At 39.9% G+C, this 20,520-nt stretch overlaps 2 protein-coding genes across 2 annotated transcripts; both read right to left on the bottom strand.

The window, feature by feature from the left end:
* Positions 1-272: 272 nt before the first annotated feature.
* On the bottom strand, positions 273-2,388 carry LOC115667786 (dynamin-related protein 4C-like). The gene is made up of 2 exons (XM_056303978.1): positions 1,729-2,388; positions 273-1,622 (listed from the first exon to the last, which is right to left on the bottom strand). The coding sequence occupies exons 1-2, from the start codon at positions 2,386-2,388 to the stop codon at positions 273-275; spliced, it is 2,010 nt and encodes a 669-aa protein (XP_056159953.1).
* Positions 2,389-12,092: 9,704 nt separating this feature from the next.
* Positions 12,093-14,413, bottom strand: LOC130135273 (protein TRIGALACTOSYLDIACYLGLYCEROL 3, chloroplastic-like). Its single transcript, XM_056303977.1, has 4 exons — positions 14,288-14,413; positions 12,975-13,150; positions 12,796-12,880; positions 12,093-12,414 (listed from the first exon to the last, which is right to left on the bottom strand). Exons 1-4 carry the CDS (start codon positions 14,411-14,413, stop codon positions 12,397-12,399), a joined length of 405 nt encoding a protein of 134 aa, XP_056159952.1. The 3' UTR covers positions 12,093-12,396.
* Between the last annotated feature and the right edge of the window lie 6,107 nt (positions 14,414-20,520).

Below are 20,520 nucleotides of genomic sequence, written 5' to 3'. Positions count from 1 at the left end.
AAAAAAATGAGGTTACGAAAAATGCTTTCATAAGTCGATGAAATATTTCCTCAAAACTTTTTGATGAGCTAATCGTGACGTACATCTAATTTTGTTGTACCGGAGTTTATTTTAGTCGTAACACAACAAATTTGAACTCACAAATTTTGATCAAGCGATGTCCAAGCATCAATTAAAAGCTGATTACTAGAACAGCAACATTAACACACTCATAAGAGAAACACATCAACATGGGAAAAGCTTAATTAAGGGCCAGTAGAAGAACAGACTAACTAAACCCTGTAGTCACCATCAGTAGCAATCCGGTCCATGATCTTGGCCACCACCTCCGCAGACTCCCTCAACAGCTTGATGCTCATGCTCAGGTTCTCGCGCTTGGCTGCCGCTGACGGCGCTTCCTCCAGCATCCTCTCGATGCCGCTGCCGCCATTGGGCCCCATCAGCTCGCCCACAATCTCCTTCACCATATCCCTGTTCACCAAGTTGTGCACGCAGAACGGCAGGTGCAGTGCCATCGAGTCCACGAACCTCCTCAGCACGATCTTCCAGTATGCGGTCATCCTCATCTTCAGATCGAACGCCTCCTGAACCAGCTGGTTGTCATTCCTCAGATGGCGCACGTCCACCTGCCCGATCCCTTCGAGGACCATGTTGTTGGACTTATAGTCGTTGATCACCTGCATAAAGTGGTACTGCTGGGTCATCAGTTTGCTCCACTCCAACTGGTACTCAGGGTTGCAAGTGTAGTCAGTGAGCTTCTCCATTTCAACAATCTCCATCATCCTATTCCTCGTCATCTCCCTCATCTTGTTGATCAGATTGGACGCTGCTCTTTTCGTCCGATACTGCAGTTGAGGATAATTCTCTGAGTGTCGCATCAACTCCCGAATTACAACCTCCTCAATGTAGTCCCAAGCACGAACCCCGAAACTCAGTGGCTTGCTCGATACCGCCTTCACCTTCCGCTGCAAAAGGGTGAGAAAGGCGGTGTGAGCAATGAAGTTTGGGAGCCGGATCCTTTTGGCCTCTTCCAAGACCTTCAGTTCCTCCGACAAGAAGTTAGTCCGTGGGTCGTTCTCGGGGCAGTTTTGGAGCTCAGCGTAGTATTCGTTTAGCATCTCCACCAGCCTGGCCGTGCAGTGCATCTTCTTCTCGTCCAGGTACTCGTCGAACTCGCCTTTCAGCAGGACTTTCCCCAGCGACTCCTTCGCCGACCCCATGATCTGCATGAAGGCCGTCACGGCCTCTGCGACTGAGTACAGATTCTTGGGCATCCTATTAAGCTCAGCGACCTTGGCGTTCAGCTTGCCACTGATCTTTTTGACGATATCTGGCAAACACTTGGCCATAATGTTGGCTTGAATCTGCATCAGCTTTTGTGCCAAGACAGGCACACCAACGATGGACTTGTCAATTTTGCACAGCAGAGGATGCGTGTCAAACAGCTTCGCCTCTTCGAGCCTCGCTTCTTCGTAGGACTCGTCTCCAATCCTGTTCCTCACACACACATAACCGAGCCCTATATTGACATCATCAGCCGCCACCTTCTCCAACAAGCCCTCCGGAGCTTTATCAGCCTTTGTGACAACGGCCAGAGTCCTCTTGCCAGTCTTGTCCACCATCTAAAACATAAAAACAGATTATTGTATCGACTCATTTGCTAGAGTTGTATGAATCATTCGAGTTTTTAATTGATATGGGAGACGAGTGTGGCTAGAGTATACTTACTTGTGACATCCTTATGGACTCGCAAGTGGAAAAGTCGACGGTCGCGGACACGACATTGAGGATGATGGTCTCCTCAGGCCTTATGTACTCCATTATCATCGCCGAGATCTGCTCGTAGATGTTCTCGGGCTGGCCGTGCACGGGCACTCTCGTGATTCCAGGCAAGTCGACCATGGTCAAGTCCGGGACGCCATCTTTCTTGACGACCAGAGTCAGTGGGGCATTCGATATGCCCTTGCCGGAGCCGGCGATCTCAACTGTCGCGGTGACTATGGCGTCGGAGATGTCGTCCTCATCATCGACATCCATGATCTTGCCGTTGAACTCGAGGTGGAGCTTGGGGATTTCGTCTTGACGCCGGTCTCGGAGGCGCATGATAAGGGGGACGCGCGTGCAGATGCCCTGCCCCCGCGGCAGGCTGATGCCAGCGAGAGACTCGAGGACGCTCGACTTGCCGGAGGACTGGTCGCCGACAACGACAATGGTGGGGAGTTGGATGCCCTCCTGCATGACCTGGAGGTTTCGGAGCTTGTCGACCGCATCAAGCAGAGGGCGGATCCTGTCGTTGTAGGAGGCGGCGATCGGCGGCGCCTTGAGGATGGAAAGGGGTTTGGGTTGGGCTTCACGGCGGGCAATAGTCAGGTCAAAATCCACATCCATTGTTTGCAGCCTCTCGAAATTTTCTTGTTCTATGGTTGAGTTTGATAGGTGAAGGAAATGATGAGAGTCTTGGTCCCATTTTATAGGGGTGAATTACCTAAAAAACCCCAAACTTTATGTCAAGTTCCAAATCTACCCCAAATTTTTTTTATCTAAAAAAAAATTTCAAACTTTAGGTCCAGTTCCAAATCTGCCATAAACTTTTTTTTGTCTCAGAAAAAACCCCAAACTTTACGTTCAGTCCTAAATATGCCCCGAATTTTGTTTTATGTAAAAAAAAATCAGAGAATTTTAATTTATTTAAAAAAATAAACCCCATAATCCAGTCACAACTTGACGTGGCCCTTCCACGTCATAATAAACGCACATCAGCAAAGTAATAGGGCGATAGGTACAGACCGACGTCGCATTTCCACCTCGATAACAAATCAAACCAATTAAAAATTGTTGAAATTCTCTAAAATAAAACCATTCTAGAATATGAAAGTTAGGGATGATAACAAATCCACCCAAAAAAATTTTAATTTAAAAAAAACCTAATTTTTAGGTTCAATCCAAATTTGCTCCAAACTTTTTTTTGTCTAAAAAAAACCTCATTACTTTGTTGATGTGGATTTGTTATCGACGTGGAAGTGCCACGTCAAGTTTGGACAGGTTATATTTTTGAAAATAAATTGAATTTTGGTGATTTTTTTAATACAAAACAAAATTCGGGGTAGATTTAGGACTGAACTTAAAGTTTGAGGTTTTTTCTGAGACAAAAAAAATTTCGGGCCAGATTTGGGACTAGACATAAAGTTTGGAGTTTTTTCTGAAACAAAAAAAGTTCAGAATGGAATTGAGACTCAACCTAAAGTTAAAATTTTTTAGGGAAGTAGGCCCATTTTATGGGATAGAAACCTTCTATGAGATGTTACTTCTGCCAAGATTTTTTCTTGGATGACAAAAAGTTTTTTATAAAATTTAATGCGGGACCGATGCACCAATGGACAAAATTTTGTTGTCCCAAAGTCATGGACCCAGCAAAAAGTTATTCTTTGTGCTTTTGCAACAAAAGTAAACCTGTCAAAATTAAAAATATTATTTAATTACACGTGAATCAACGTATCGAATTTATATATAAAAGTTTAGGGTGTCATGGAGAAAGAAAAAGTTAAAGTTCATCTATCACAAAATTTGGATTTAAGTAAAACGTAAAAAAATTATGATCTATGTAGACACATCTTCCTATTTTTGATAAGGATAACGTCATTGTTCGGCGTACGCGTAAGTAGTTTTAGAAAAATCTCACATTGATTATTTGATGTGGTGTAGTACAAATAATATCTTCATTAGCATGTGAGCCATTGCCTTAAATTTCGTTATCCATGGTGAATCTAATTGAGTATGGTGATATGATTTCTTTTCAATGCAATTAATCTTTTTCTTATTGGCACGATGTGACGTGATGAAGAAATCATAATCATCGGTGACCGAGGCAATTCAATTGAGTGATGGAGTCGTGTGCCAATAGAAAAAGTGTGCAATTAGGGCATGTTTGATAACATTTATATTTCTCTATTTATTTGTTCTTTTGTTTCCTGGAACAGAAAAAGAATAGAAGTTTATTTGTGTATGTCAATTAATTTTTCTATTTCTCAAAACATCAGTGGCTAGGTAATATATTTGAAACAGAAATAAGAAGTAAATTAAAATCTACTTTTTTGTTCCTACGAACAAAAAGAGAAACAATGTCATTTTTGATAAACAATTTCATAAACCCGAAACCATAAAACCCAAATCCTAAACCCCAAACCTAAAACCCCCAACCCCAAACCCAAAACTCTTAAACTCTAAATCCTAAAATCGAAATCCCAAAGCCCAAAACCCAAAACCCTAAAACCCAAAACCTTAAAACCCTAAATTGCAATTTCCTCGACCTCCATCTAGTATTTGCTTTATCTATAAGAAGTAATTTTCCTTATAATTATACTAAGGTCCTGAAACTCTATATCATAATATATTCTGATTCTATTTCTAGTCCAATTTTATCCAAACATAAATTGTTAAGTCTCCACTGATATTTTTATAATTAAATGAAAAAATTAGGAATATAAATTTTTAGAGTCGTACCAAACGTATTTATGTTCTTTTTTTCTATTTCGATAATAGAAATTTTGTGCAATTATCAAACATGCTCTTCTACTCAGAAACTCGTCAAGAGAATAGAAATAGAAAAATAATTTCTGAACATAAATAACAATTTCTTACAAAAAAATTATTCCCGGGACAGAAATGTTATCATATGCATCCTTATTGTCTAGCTATTTCCGACAAGACCTCTCTTTCTATTCTAATTCTAACTCTTATTAATGCAAATTTATGCAAATTTCTATTTTGCAAAATTCATCAGGATGTATTTTGTTTCAGTCTTGTGATTCGCATTATCTAATATAATACGATATTAGCATAGATCTCTCGACAATCGGTTATTGTCGAAAAAATGATTTCATCCACTCTTTTAAATGCAAAAGAAGAAAAAAAGTTAATGACCAGTGATTATATGGCGAGTTTCGATTTTATTCTCATTGTTTCATTAGCTTTATCGCTGCTATTGTTGTCGAAGTTTTTCAGCATTATCTTTCGGTACTTTTTTTTTTATGAGATAATGATATAATTAAGTACTCGTGTAATGAGTTTCAAGTCAATTACAAGTAAAAAAGAAATAACGAATGAAAGAAAAAAGAAGATGGAAAAGGCAATGCAAACGAGGAATCGTGCTATGAAAGATGGTTCAATTTCCACAATATTCTCCTTCCATTTGAAGGGCCTCGAAGATAATCGATTTGATTTGTTTTTTGTCAAGTAAAATTGGTTGCCTCTTAGAAAAGAAATAAAATAAGTCATATATAATGTGTTTCTTTCTGGAAAAATGAATGATTTCAAAAACATTTTTCTAAACATGATCGTTTATGAAAATGAACGATTGAAAAAAAAATTTCACTGTCAGCGAGAATATTTAGATGTAAATCATTATCGATAATAAAATATTTTTTATTAATTAATTATTTCAAACGATATAAATAATTATTTTTTAAAAAAATATTTTTAAATAATTATTTTTCGTAAAATAAACTGATACTAAAATTATATTCGGCCATCCTGACCGGTTCTTTGCTCTGCCAATAGGCTGGGCCTAGGAGGCCGCACAATTTTTTCCTTGGCATGTGTGGAGACCGTACGATGGGACTTTTCTTTTCTTGTACGCTTTGTTATTCAGTAATGTGCCTTTCCTTCCTTTTTTTATTCGCTTTGGACGCTTTTTTTTCTTTTCACCTTTTTTTATTCTTTCCTTGGACCTTCGGTTTTAAGTAATTAGTTATTTAAAACCAAAATTCTACCTTTTGTCTTATAAAAAATTTCCAACTTTAAGTCATGTCCTAATTTTGTCCTAAACTTTTTTTATCCCATGAAAAACCCCTATTTTAGGTCAAATCTCAATTCTATCCTAAATTTTTTTATGTCTTGTAAAAAATCCAAGCTTTAGGTCTAGTTTCGATTTCACTTTTTTTTGTCTCATAAAAGATCACTAACTTCTACTTGAGTCCCAAATATGTTCTCCATTAACCCTCCGTCAAAATCGCCTTCAATAATTTTGCACTCGTCGATCTCTCTTGCTTTGGAATGTTCCATCTCCCGCGATTGGAGAGCTCGCGCTCGAGACACTCGAACAGCTCGTGCTTTAGAGTTTTCCATGTCTTGGTTGTAAACGAGAAATTTTAGACAGAGGGTTAATGGGGGCAGATTTGTGATTCAAGTAAAAATTTGTGATTTTTTATGAGATTGTAAAAATTTTAGGGTAAAATTGGGACAAGACCTAAATTTGGGTTTTCATAGGATAAAAAAAAGTGTAGGGTAGATTGAGACATGACCTAAAGTTGAGGGTTTTTTATGAGACAAAAAAAGTTTACGGTATAACTGGGACTAGACTTAAAGATTAAGGTTTTTTATGAAACAAAAAGGTTAAATTGGGATAAAAGCTAAAATTTGAGATTTTTTAGTATATTAGGCCGAAAATTTTATATTATAGAGTTTTCAAGAAATAAAGAAAACGTAAAATAGATTAACAAAAAAACCAATAAGGATTTGGGTTGGTTCTATGGTTTGCTGGGGTTCAAGAATATTGCCCAAATCCAAAAATTAGTCATTGGGGATCAAGGTCGCAATGCCTTAACGTGATCCTCTTGCTTTGGAATTATCATGGCTCGTGATAACTGGAGAAGATATTTGTACGGTATCTGAGGACGTAACACGTCATTATTGGATTTATTTTGTTATGTGGCAGTGAAAATTTTTCGTAATACCTTTTTTATGAACACGTCGTATTATTTTATTTTGTAAGTGCCACGATTTACTTTTGTCTATTTGAGATCAAATAATTGACATCTAAGTATTGATCGACGGTTTTCTACTGTTTTTCCACCATATTGATTTGAGCTCGTCATGGTTCACGAGAGCTGGGGGAATTCGATAATATTCTCGTTGTTTTTTAGGCTGTAACTCGTTGTAATTATAGTCATTGCAACGGTAATCGATGAAATATGTTGTGATTGCTTTTCCAAGAATTAGATGTAGCCGGTAGTTGTGCATCTAGAAGTTTTGCACCATTATCGAATATCGATTGCCTATTCCTATTTTGGCCGATCACCTGCATCTGCATTATCGTGGCCTACGACGGTTGCGAACACTCGAAATGCTCTCATTGTATTTGGTACTGTAACACCTTACGATTGTCGTAAGCCAATAAAAATTTCGGTATTAGTTCTTCAATGAACAATACGTAATAAGTCCTAATGCATCTAATTTTGTCATGTCATGATTTAGCTTTGTCGTAAAGTAATGCATTTTATCTCATAGATCGGTCGACCATGTCTAAGCTTTAGTTCGGCAGTTCCTACTTTTTTCCATCTAATTGATTTGAACTAATCATGGTTCATGAGAGTTGGATAAATTTGAAATCTCTTATGGTTTTTCAAGTCGTAACACATGGTAATTGCAATCATTTTATCATAAGTCATTGAAATCTTTCATAATAGCTTTTAACAAGTCGTAACTTATATAATATTGTCATTTCACAGTTTGTTCCGGTTGTAGCAAAATAAATTCGCCCTCAAGAGTTTGATGAACCTATGTCCAAGTGTCCGCTATTGATTCTTATTTTGGTAGTCCACTTGCTTTTAGATATCATGGTTCATGACTGTTGGGGAAATTTGACAAAACTCGAGGTAATAACACATTGTAATAGCATTCATTTTCCATCGGTCAATTCATATTTTTGTAATAGCTTGTCAATTATCAAGTCCTATTACACATCTCATTGTGTCACACCCCAGATTATTTTTAACAATTATATAGTTTGGAATTTTTTTTTGGGTAATGATATTGATGGCAAAATTATCCAAAAAGTCCTAAACCTATTATGCGCTCGTAAATTCAATTCCTCAACTTTTAATTTGGCCAATGTAGTTTTAAACCTTTTGATAATTTTTCAACGTAATTCATCCAGCCAAATTAGGCCAAAAATTGGGAAAAATTACCAAAAAAGTCCTAAACCTTTTGCAGTTGTGCTAATTCAGTCCTAAACCTTTTTTTTTGCCAATTCAGTCCTAAACCTTTTGCAAACCAGCCAATTCAGTCCTTTTGGCCGGCCGACGCTGACATGGCCGCCGGCCGGCTGACGTGGTGCCAGCCGGCGTCCACATGGCAATATTTTATTATTTTATTATTTTTTTTTCTTTTTCCTTCTCCCCCCTGGCTGTCCGACCAGGGGGGAGGCTCGTCGGCGAGGGCCCGGCTCCGGCGAGGCGAGCGGGCCCTCGCCGCCGTTGGGCGAGCTCGCCCGGCTCCGGCGGGCGGAGCTCGCCATGGCCGGGCGAGCTCCGCCTCGCCGCCGGGCGAGCTTCGCCTCGCCGGAGCCGGGCGAGCTCCACCTCGCCGCCGGGCGAGCCTCGCCATGGCGGGCGAGCCTCGCCATGGCCGGGCGAGGCTCGCCCAGCGGCGGCAAGGCGGAGCTCGCCATGCCTGGGCGAGCTCCGCCTCGCTAAGATCTAGCGAGGCAGAGCTCGCCGGCAAGCCTCCCCCTGGCCGGACAGGCCAGGGGGAGAAGGAAAAGGGAAAAAAATTCGAAAATAATAAAAAAATATTAAAATATCACCACATGGACACCGACTGGCGCCACGTCAGCGCCAGCCGGCCAAAAGGACTGAATTGGCTGGTTTGCAAAAGGTTTAGGACTGAATTGGTCAAAAAAAAGGTTTAGGACTGAATTGGCACAACTGCAAAAGGTTTAGGACTTTTTTGGTAATTTTCCCCCAAAAATTGCCGATGTAGTGGTCCAGTTAGCATCATCTATCATATGTAACACAGCCAGCAATCTATCGTGCTTGATTCCACTCAAAACGACACTGTTTTGAGAAATTTTATAAAAAAAAATTGGTTTTTTTTTTCTGATTTTCTTTTTTTCCTTTTCTTCACTGTTCATCTTCTTGGAAAGAGCCAACGAGCGCATCACGGGCGGCCCTCTAGATATGGGCGAGGGTTTACAAGCCATCGCTGTGGCCGTCGATCGGTGGAAGGAAACAATAGAAGGAAAGAATAGGAAAAAGAGAAAACAAAGAAAGAAATGAAAAGTAAAAAACAGAAAATTTATTTTTAAAAAATTGTAAAACGACACCATTTCATTTCAAATCGTGCACGTCAGTCGCTGACTGCGCCACTTAGGACGACTAACGCTAACTAGACTGCCATATCAACGACTTCCTACTTAAATTGGATAGATGAATTATATTGAAAAATCGTCAAAATGTTCATAACTAAATTGATCAAATTAAAAATTTTATGACCGAATTAACGATCGTACAATTAGTTTGGAACTTTTTGGACAATTTTCCCCGATATAGATGATCCCTAATTTTTTAAAAATCCGCTCAATGGAGTCCTATTATGCATTCTCATGTCATACATTTTTTTAAACGTGGACCACCGAGTCAGCGTTTAATGGGGCAAAACAATAACTTGAATCGTCACATCATTTTTTCAAGTCGGTAAAACTCTTTTTCCTTTCCTATAGAGAGAGAGAGAGAGAGAGAGACCATTTATGACATGGACTGTCACATTGGCGTTTACTGAGGCAAAATAATGATATGGATTCATTCTACTACATCAAATCTCTTTTTCGTTTCCTTTTGGACCAAAACACACACACACAGAGAGAGAGAGAGAGAAGCCATATGTAAGCCATGTAAATACCTGCATAGCAAATCTAACATCAAGTTAACTGAAATTATGGTCATGTTAGCTAATGGTGTTAGATTTTTTTAACGGAAAGACTACGTTAAGTGGATTTTTAAAAGTGCAAGAACTGGATTGAGCAAAAAAGAGAAAAAGTTTATAGATGACATCAAACACGAAAAAAAAAACTCAAGGACAACCTAGTCATAATCTTCTTCTTCTTTTTCTAATGATGATGAACTTAGGCACAAAGACCCAAAGTTAATAGTGAGACCAAACTAACAGGCTTGAGGGACAGGAGTGATTGTGAATATAAAGGCCCAAGACATGCCAAAAAGAGATATCTAGAAGGGCTTAGCTGAATAAGGGACCCAATAGCATAGAACGTGCTTTTATCCGACATTTGATGGCGCACTTCTACGAGTACCAGGGAACAGATGACTTTATGCCTGCCAAATAGGATACAAAAAAAGCAGAGGAAAAAGAAGAAAAAGTCGACCGTGAAAACTAGATCTCCAGACGTTTCTCCACTTCGCGGTGGTCATGCCTCTCCGGCCACCATCATCGCAGTCGTCACCCGAGATCTCTCTTGATGGTCTAAGTTAAGTTTGGCTGCCAAACCGGCCCGATCCATTTTTGTGGCCAGCCGGGCACAGCCAGTAGAGGAGAGCAGAAGGGCCAGCGCGGCTTAGTTTCAAGCAATGACCACAATAGAGACAACCGCCCTTGCGATGATTGCCATCAATTAGACGAAAAAGATGCGGGTCCTAATATGCTGTCATAGTTCCAAATCCCTTCAAACAACGAAGTAAAAATTCCAAACAAGGGTCTGAAATATCTTTATTTTTTCAAATAAGGGACTAAATTGAACATTGTTTCAAATAAAAGCCTGAAGTATCTCATTTTTTCAAATAATGGCTTGAAGTGAATCTTGTTTTAAATAAGGGTATGAAGTGGTCATGTTAGTCTAAAAAAAAGGCCAGACTTCATTGGGGTCAAGGGCATTTTCGTCTTTTAATTTTTTTTATTTTTATTTTTTTTTCCTTTTCTGTTTTTTTCTTTCCATAAACAAAATTCAAAAAAGAAAAAAAATCTAAAGTCAAAAAAAGAAAATGAAAAAAATAAGTGGGAGGGCTAGCAACCAACCTCCCGCCTGTGGCTATCGCCCCATCACCAATGGGGCGGTGGCGATGGTCGGGGGGGTCACCGTTGCCTTAGCGAGGGCCTCCCCCAGACCGGGGCCCTTACCTCGGTTTGGGCAAGGGTCGCCGCCCCTCCCACTAGCCATCGCTGCCGCCCCACCGACGATGGGTCGGTAGCCATAGGCGGGAGGGCTGCTAGCCCAGCCCTCCCGCTTGTTTTTTCTTTTTTTTTTTTTAATTTGTAATCTAATTTAACTAAAATTTATGTTAAAATTATTTTTTGGACGAAAAGGCCCTTGACCGATTGGAAAATTTGGCCGGCCGGCGAGTTGGCAGGGTTAGGCCCTTATTTGAAACTGTTATAACTATTTCAGACCCTTATTTAATACAATGTCCACTTCTTGCCCTTATTTGGAATTTTCCCAACAACAAATAAACAAATCATTTGCAATTGAGCAAATCTTTTGTTTAGGGTTATTACCATAAAAAAAATCCCTAATTGATACCCCATGACACATTTACTCCAAATTAATTTTTGTTTCACAATAATTCCAAACCAGTACTCCCATAACACTTTTTCCAAATTAATTTTCGTTTCGCAAAAAAAGCCAAATTGGTACCTCTAATCCAAATCTACCCTCCATTGGCATTTCATCCAATATACCATTAAAATGCATAGGTGTCAACACGCATAACAGATGATTATAAGACGGATCTGACATAAAAAATGACAAATCCGACAAAAAATCCATGTTTGTTGACAAGTATGCATTTTATCGAAGGGGAGATTTAGATCATGGATACCAATTTGAGTTTTTTCTAGACAAAAATTAATTTGATATAAAATTTGTTATGGACCACCAGATTAGGTATTTTTGTCTAACAAAACATACTTCAGATAAATGTATGATAAAAGTATCAATTTGAGAGTTTTAATAATGATTTGAAGCTCATTTAGGGTGCATTAATTTCAAGGAAAATCAATAATTTAGGAAAGACTTTCCTACCTCGATCTTTTATATCGCTTTTGGAAAATGAGTTAACCAAAATATTTTCATTGGACAAAAGCAGCATTAGATTGCACTCACGCACCTTCAAGCATGTATTTCACGAGATGGGGACTTCGAGAGAAAGTAACCATCACTTCTCTTGAGAGTTGCTTTTTGCTTTTTGTTGAACCAGTTCTCTTGAGAGTTGCTTCTCATTTGACATGGTACAGAAAAAATTCAATACAGTATACTTGGTTCAGTCCAAAAATGCTACTTCTGGAGTCAAATCTTAATAACCAAAACATTCGAAATAAATATTCAATACGATGATCTCGATTCTGCTATTAGAAATCGAATTATCATACAAACAACCAACCTGATGCCCTGTGGTGAAGGTATAACTTTTATCAGCCCATCTTGGTCATGTGCACAATGCAATGCAACTTCTGTTAACCCCTACAATGTAAGTTAACCGTGTTGCACATGCAAGCACGTCAGGTGGCCCAACCACAGCCAGTCTGCGATCCACTTGACCCGCCTCTTTAGAAAATCTTGACACCATGACTACTTTTCGTATACATCAAGCACTAGTATTCAATTGGACCGTCCTAGCTTCCTGAAGCAAACTGTTCACATCGAAGAAAGAAAGGGCAAAAACCATCTTTAGGAAGATTTAAATGAAATAATCATTCATAAGGAAAAGGAAACTGAGACTACAATAACCAAACCAGGGACAACTCAAATGTCTTGCCTATGTCATTCGAGTGTTGCCTGGTTGTGTAAACAAACCCTCTAAAAGTCACTCCTCTGTGGAACAGTTTATATGTAAAGTACCAATTGAAAGAAATACTAATCTCGCATTTTCACATTAAACTTTCAGATTACTAGGTATATCACGAAAGCACCCATGTTGTAAAGAAGTTTAAATGGAGTGAGATCCATATACGATATTGAAAAAAGTAAATGAGTGAAACGAAAAGGTTGGAAAGGGGAGCTATGATAATTACCTCCCGGACAATCGGATTTGCCGACGACATAAACTCATGAGTCATTCCTTCCCAGACTATCTTTCCCTCAGAAAGAAATATCACCCTGAACATGTTAATTTACTCTTATTCATATACTCTTGAGCAAAACGAAAAATGACAAAGAAAACACTGGAGCGATGGGAACAGTAAAGTAGAACCTGTCGACAGCTCTTTGGATGGTGCTGTGCTGATGAGAGACAATCACACATGACGTTATCTTCCCAGGCTTTCCAAGTGCATCTTCACCTTTCAAATGCACAGATCGGATAAGATCTTCAACCACAGTGGATGCAATAGGATCAAGCCGAGCTGTTGGTTCATCGTACAAGAGTACCTTTAAGATACAGAAAAATCAGGGAGAAGGTGAAGGTTTAGACCCAATATCGTCCCTTGCAGAATATGTATGTTTTACATGTTTAAAGCAGTTACACTGATGATAGAGAGAGAAATGAGAATGGAAGAATCGGACATTTGAGGAAATTGTTGCTTGTGCTGTAGACTATTAGTTTTTGCTTGCCATATTGTAATTTCTTCCTCTTTCAAACCTCAAAAGTGTGGCGAATACACGTTGGATTAAGATTCTTAGATTTTGTTTCCTCAGGGGACCCAAGGTTTTCCTAAGACAATATAGCACAAGCAAGTGCAACAAAAAATAGCCACTTTTCAAAAGAGCTTACAAAAGAAAGAACACTATAAAGACATGATGCATGAAAAGTCACAAACTGAAACTTCTGAAAGGAGTTCTTTTCAGAAGCTGAGGACAAAAAACAAGTGGCAGTGACTAAATCATTTCTCTCTCAATCAATCACAACCATAAATGGGGACCTACATAAAAAAAAATGTTCATCTAATCGTTACTTGACTAAAGAAACTGCCAGAAAATGAAAAGCAACGAGAAATAAAGGAATTCCCCATTTATTTAAAGTGGAAGAAACGCGATCACATAGCATGATCAAGCACATTATAGCCGATGAAATTGTCATTACAAAAAATTCAACACAAGAGCAGTTATACTTCCCAAACGGGCACTGCTAATTAGCTTTTCCTTCAAAACGAAAGAGATTGTGAATACCAACATAAAAACAACTCGAAAACCCCCCAATCAGAAGTGTAAAGAGACATTGAAGTAGCTCAGGAATTGCCATGCATACGCCATTTCCCAAAGTACTAGACCCAAGGGCAACAAGACAGAGCTTTCGCAACACAAAAGATATGAATTCAAACTGAGAGGCAGAGAGGTCAACCCAAGCGCGTGCGCGCACTTGGTCCGAAAGACCCATTATCACACTGAGTCACCCGACGATAATTAAAGGAAGAGATACTCACCCACAAGGACTAAGCTCAGCTTCGCGCAGTGCAAGCATCAAAACAGAAAGAAGACGGGAAAAGGGGGACGACGAATCAAATCAACGGGCGACACCCCAATCCAAAACATGAACTGCGAAACATCGTACCAAGGGCGGCGTCTTACATTGGACACTCGGACGGCCTTGCCGACTCCGATGGCGATGACGGTCTCGGTGCCGAGGCGCTGGACGGAGAAGGGGACGCCGGCGGTTATATACCTGACTGCTCTGTACGGTTCGAATATCCCCATCGCTTACCACGGATGGGAGAGATTGCACGGAGAAGAAGGCGTTGGCTAGAAGATTTGAATTTGGAATGTTGCAAGTCGGTGGCGGGGGCGAGGGTTTAGGGTTTAGGCCGATCTTGTGTTCTGACTAGGGGTGCCGACTGACGTGTCCCCCACCTTGGAATTCTTTCATTTTTCGGAAAAACTACAATGAAAATTCTAAAACTTACCATTAAAGTACAAGAAGTTCTAAAATTTTTAAATAATGTAATTGAGTTTAAAATTGTTCAAATTGTTCAATTTAGTTTTCGGTTAAATCCGTCCAATTTAGGGCAAGGAAAAAAATCCCTCCAATTTGATTGACGGAAAATGTTGATATTGCTTTCTTCTTTTTTAATTTTGTAAGGCAAGTAATCGAGATGTGGCGCCCACCAGAAAAAAAATTTGAATTTGACAAAGATAAATTATAAAAAAATTTAAAAACGAAAAGGAGGATAAACAAAAAAAAAATCGAGGGAGAAAAAAAAAAGGCAATTGCTTCGCCGACGAAGTTGCAAGCATGCCCCATATCGCGCGGTGGTGACGCTATGAATTGGGAAATCTCACCGAACCGGACGCTCTTGACCTTCATGCAGGTGGTGTTGATCACGAATTTTCAGGTTTTCATGGATTTCATGATGAATACTCGATGGTTGGTGATATCATGTTGGACTTTCTTGGCGGTAACCAGCATACTCCGATCTTTCGTTTTTTGAGCTCGCAAGTTTCCATTAATGCATAAATTTTTGCTCTTTATTTTTTTTTTTGTACTGGAGGCACTTCCGATCTTCACCTAGCCACACTCATAGATGCATTTCCTGAAATAGTATTTTTTTTCTTTTCAAGAGCTTAGAGTTGCATTTCTTACCCGCCAATTAATTACAGGCGCATGACAAAGGAAAGGACAAGAAAGAGGCCAGATTTGAACATTGTCATGGAATTTCTTTTCTTCACGGAAAATTCATGATTTGGAAAATATTTTTTCGAAAAAACGATTGCTTGTATCGCTTGTAAAAATGAATTAATGAAACATACTTTTATCTTTCATGAAATTGTTTGGGTATAAATCGTTGTCGATGGTGAAAATATTTTTAATTGAGTAATTTTTTTAAGAGATGTAATCAATCATCTTTCGGAAAATATTTTTCAAATTATTATTTTCTCGCGAAATAAACGGACCCTGGACAAAATGTTCTTGCGTATCATAAAAATAAAACACAACATGTTTTCTGGCAATATCTTTAATTAGCAGTTCAGGCACGTGCACTAAGGTCCAATTATCTCACCACCCCATACCAATCTTTTAATGAGTAGTTCAAACATCATATTCTTTTTTCTTTTCCTTTTTTTTTATAAGCCAAACATCATATTCTACTATTACAAATCTGCTTCACACAGATATATTAACTCTCAGCCAGCATTAGCCATCGATATCTCTTCATGTTGTCTACATCGTACCATTCAAGAACATGCATAGAATCTGGGGATAAGAACAGCACAAGTACTATAACTTTCGTATGACGCTCACTTGAGTGCTATAACTTTTTTTTAATCATTTGAGTGTCAATTTTTTTAAAAATCGTTCACTTGAATACTAAATTTTTTACGCTGGCGTTAGGGATTCTTAAGTGTGACGTCGTGGTGGTGGGTCCTGCGCTAGCGTCACCCCGGGTTTACCTCCTCGGCTGTCGGCCGTGCGGGGGGTTCCCGGGTTACCAAAAAAAAAAAATACTAAATTTTTTAAAAATCATTCACTTGAGTGTCATCGGCGATTTGTGTCACCAGAAATCCAACGCGGCATTAATTTATTATAAATAGGTTGACATGGCTCGCTGGAAATTATCTAATCAGCAAAAACTAGATGAAACAACGTAGTTTTGGCCCTTTGGATAAAAGAAATGTAAAAAAAAACCCGAAAAAAGAAAAAAGAAAAAGGGGAAGAGATTAATCCTCTGTTTCTCTCTGTCCTTCCCCATGGTTGAGCAACTGATCTTAGTCATTCAACATCAGTTTACAATTGACGAAGAGAATACACACGAGAATCAAAAGTTTAAAAAAAGAATGAGTAGATTCGGTGGAGGGGTTTTTTGCAAGCTAAAACCGTGAACTTGGCAAATATTATGGAGGAGATGTTCAGGCAAAGAGCTTAGAAAGGGGGGGAAAACGTGAATTGAGAGAGGGAGCTGTCGAAAAAAATCAGAAAGGGGGCTGAACTGGAAACAAGATGAGTCGGCAAAATTGAGGGAAAATTTTTTTAAAAAAAAAAGGGGTATTGGCTGGATGCCGGTGATTTTCCACTAATGCAGCCAGTGTGTCATCTCCATCACCTTATTTTTCTGCGATTTGCAGGATTCCAGCGAAGAGCATGGCTATTCATGTCCTTAACCCAACAATGTCTTTGCGATTTCTCTAGATCAAGCGCAATTCCTTGCATCGCGCCGTCTCACTCATCATCATCTCAATCTCACCGAAGCTGATTCGACTAGTACCCACTTTGCTATCTCGTAAGCTTGAACTCTCTGCGGTTTATCTCAAGATCGAACCTCTATATTGCTCAAGCTTATTGCCAAAGCATTCCCCGTTCCAGAAATTAGGGTTTCGTTTTAAGATGAATTTGGGGAAGAAAGGGCCAAAATGATGTCGTTTTTGCCCTTTCTCTCCATGTCAATCTAAGATTTTCCAAATTGGACTTAAATTTCTTTTAAAAATGCCATGTCGCGGTAAAAATTTAATTTAAAATGCCACGTGAGACAATTTGCCGGAATAGGCACTCAAGTAAACGATTTTTCACCGATTTGGCACTAAAGTAATCGAATAAAAAAATTATGACATTCAAGTGAGCGTCGTACGAAGTTATGGCACTTGTTGTAACATCCTAAAATTTCGTTGGTTCGTTAGCGGGCAAAGATGAGCGAATAGATGGTGCTGACAAGACCCGTTTATCGGTAGAAGTTGGGAAGTGTCAATTTCGGAAAGTTCGGAATTCACCATGCCGTCACCATCGCCATCACCATTTCCACCACCGCGCCACCACGCCACCGCCCCGCTAACCACCGCGCCATTTTCCCTGTCACGCCCCGACCCTCGAGCGCACTAACATCCCACCAAGGTCGTTATAAATGCGACGTCCCAGGATGCATCGCCGACCCAATCGAATTACTAATGATTAAACGCATGCGAAAGCGAATTAAAAACTCCCAATCATAACAACAGGGATAGTCAGGAAAACACACCTCAATTCAAACAACATCATCAGCAATACATCGGGTTAATATATTACAAGAACACCACGCGGACCTTCCCGATTACAACCAAGTGCGGGTTAACCTAGCTCCTCTATCTACGAGGATAACCTCAAAAAGTGTTCTCCCTCAAAAGCCGGTTCCCAAGGAACGGTACGTGTACTCATATCGGATGACCCGAAAAGTGGTTAACAACAACGAATGAGATAAATCTCGGCGAGTTCACGACCTAAGCCTCGACTAGGAGGTCAACTCATCTCGGATGTACCTAACACATGCAATACATCGATGGCAGACAACTCAATATAGAACATACAGGTACTTCACAACACAATCACAAGCAACCTTACCTTGCCCTGGGCACATGCACACGCCCTGTACATTATGATTCACCGTATGCCATAATAATGCAATAAGCATATAATACAATCAGAATACGCATCAATTTTCTCAAGTACAATGCATTCACACGTGTCCCGATTATAAAGTGAAACCGCTTCGGCCCGTCCCATACCGTGCCTAGCAATTTCATCTCATAATCAAGCGCAATGCCACCATAATCTTTCACGCGTATTCCAATTACTACAGCCACACCAGGGGCTACGGCACAACCCGTGATATTCGCCTCAGGTTGGCAGTCTTCCGGTATATCCGGGCATCGTCCCGCCCCATCGGGCACGGCATCGTCTCACCCAACCACAATGACGGCATATCCCATAAATGGGTTCATTCCGAATCCGATTCGCGAATGACTACGTCTCCCCTGCTACCAGCGACGGCTTCCAATTACCAAATTGGGGACACCCGTTAGGGCCACGGCCAAACCCTAGGTTGGCGGTCATCCGGTATACGGTTTTCCGATATAACCGGGCACGAAAGGAACCTTTAGGTGATCATGCACACATAGCAACACTCAGGTTCCATCATTATAATTTTCAATAGCCAATGCAAACATAATCCGTGCTAATACGTTGAAATATCCAACTTCTCCACATAAAAAAAATGTACTAAAATATTCACACGTGATTATGCACATATCAATAAATTTCCAAACTTGGCATGCTTCTATATTCAAGTATACACAACATAATTCTCACATAAAACTTAACAAATAAACCCGACACCTCAGGGTTTATTAATTAAATACCCGACATGCTATACTCAAAATTAACCAAACAATTCAATTTGGCATACAAACCAATATATAAGGCAAATTCTAACTTAGGCATCACAATTTAAGCCTAAAATAAACACAATTTAATTTCGGAATTTCCACAAAAATATTAATAAAATAATAATATTTTTAATTCCGAAAATTAATAAAATATTATTATTTAATTTCCGAAAATTAATAAAATAATAATATAATTAATCCAATAGATTATCACTAATCCCTAATCAATTAGTACTAAGCACAATTAACTTAAACTAATCCGCTCTAATGAAGTTTAACCTACTAAGCAAGGGATTAGGGCGATAACTCACCCGTTTAAAATTCCGGAGACACCGGTGCGTCGGCGGCGGCGAGGGCTACGCTTTGCACGGTCCGGAATCGACACGGAAAGACGACGACGACCGGGTCTCGGCTGGACAAGCGCCTACGTAACCGGTTTGGCTTCGGTGAGGCGATTTGGCGACGGAAAACGGCACGGACGGGTTGCGCACGGCGGCGGGGAGTCACGGCGTGGCTGTTGGTTGCTCCACGGCAGCAACACGGCAAGCAACACAACAGCAAGGGGGCTGTTCTGTTTGCTCAGCCGAAGGAACAACAAAAAAAAAAGAGAAAAGGGGAAGTTGCCGTGGAAGAGGAAAAAGGAGAGAGAGAGAGGAATGGACGCGGGAGGGAGAAGAGAGGGAACAAGAGAGATATTTCTCTTCTTTAATGCATGCCCTATAAGTCTTCATCATCATTCCCCCCACATAAATGCCAAACCCCCAAAGTCTTCTTCATCATTTCTTTGGTTTCTTTGTCATAAATGCAAGAAGGGTATTTTGGTAATTTCACAAGGTATAAAAATACTTATACACGTATACGAGCTAGAATTTCGTACGGGCTCGTATAACCGAATTTGGGCTCAAACGGATTATGAATGGGCTTGAAAATGCTAATGGGCTCAAACTTGGGCTTGAATTGCAATTGGGCCTGAAATTGGATTCAATGGGCTAAATTGGGCCACTTGGGTTTGCCTTGGGCCCATGTGGCCGAATCACATTGGGCTTGAGGCCCAATGTGCCTTCGTCTGGCCCACTCCCTCGTGGGCTCAAATTCTCGGCCCGTTAAATCCTTTTCCGAGAATGTCGAGCAAACCGATAAACGAGCAAATCAATGAGGCGGTGTCCAATAATTTAGTTTTGAAATCCTCGAAGATTCGACATCCAAATTCGGATTCTAATTCGTGGTAAAAATCAATCAATTGCGACTTTAGTATATCTCAAACTAACGGGCGGCTTTTAGGAGTTACGCGAATTCGACCCGTGGTTGATTCGGTATCAAACCACGTTTAAGTTTTCTCGAATCATGGATGATCTCGATTGTCATGTAATTGCGAGGGATCAATCGTCAGTTCCAAAGTACGCGATCATCAGTCAATGGGTTTAGGATCGTTCGCAATACATACAACGGTCAAACGGAATCACCCGCGATCCGATTGTATGCTATTGGCGAATCATTCTATAACCATCCCTTGATCGGTCTATAATGGCTCAAAATTGTCCCTCGTCAATCCTTATGGTCGAATTGTCAATCCCTGATCGAGTTTTCAGGTCGTGCGTATTTAATTCCTTAACAGCCTTTCCCAATCGGTTAGTCTCTCATGAGTGATCAATTCAGAGCGAGAATTACTAATAGTG

The sequence above is a fragment of the Syzygium oleosum genome, unplaced genomic scaffold (assembly GCF_021117445.2).
Source record: "Syzygium oleosum isolate NSW1041296 unplaced genomic scaffold, Sole_v2.1 Sole_v2.30, whole genome shotgun sequence".
Taxonomy (NCBI): domain Eukaryota; kingdom Viridiplantae; phylum Streptophyta; class Magnoliopsida; order Myrtales; family Myrtaceae; genus Syzygium; species Syzygium oleosum.
This window is presented reverse-complemented; position numbering and strand designations above follow the sequence as displayed.

What these genes read in the sequence shown, in the direction of transcription:
- LOC115667786 (XM_056303978.1), bottom strand. Translation starts at nt 2,388, where the DNA reads ATGGATGTGGATTTTGACCTGACTATTGCCCGCCGTGAAGCCCAACCC. An exon ending in AGTCCATAAGGATGTCACAA is followed by an intron (nt 1,623 to 1,728) that starts GTAAGTATACTC and finishes TTTATGTTTTAG; the next exon opens with ATGGTGGACAAGACTGGCAA.
- LOC130135273 (XM_056303977.1), bottom strand. Translation starts at nt 14,413, where the DNA reads ATGGGGATATTCGAACCGTACAGAGCAGTCAGGTATATAACCGCCGGC. An exon ending in AGGCCGTCCGAGTGTCCAAT is followed by an intron (nt 13,151 to 14,287) that starts GTAAGACGCCGC and finishes TGTATCTTAAAG; the next exon opens with GTACTCTTGTACGATGAACC. An exon ending in ATCCAAAGAGCTGTCGACAG is followed by an intron (nt 12,881 to 12,974) that starts GTTCTACTTTAC and finishes TAACATGTTCAG; the next exon opens with GGTGATATTTCTTTCTGAGG.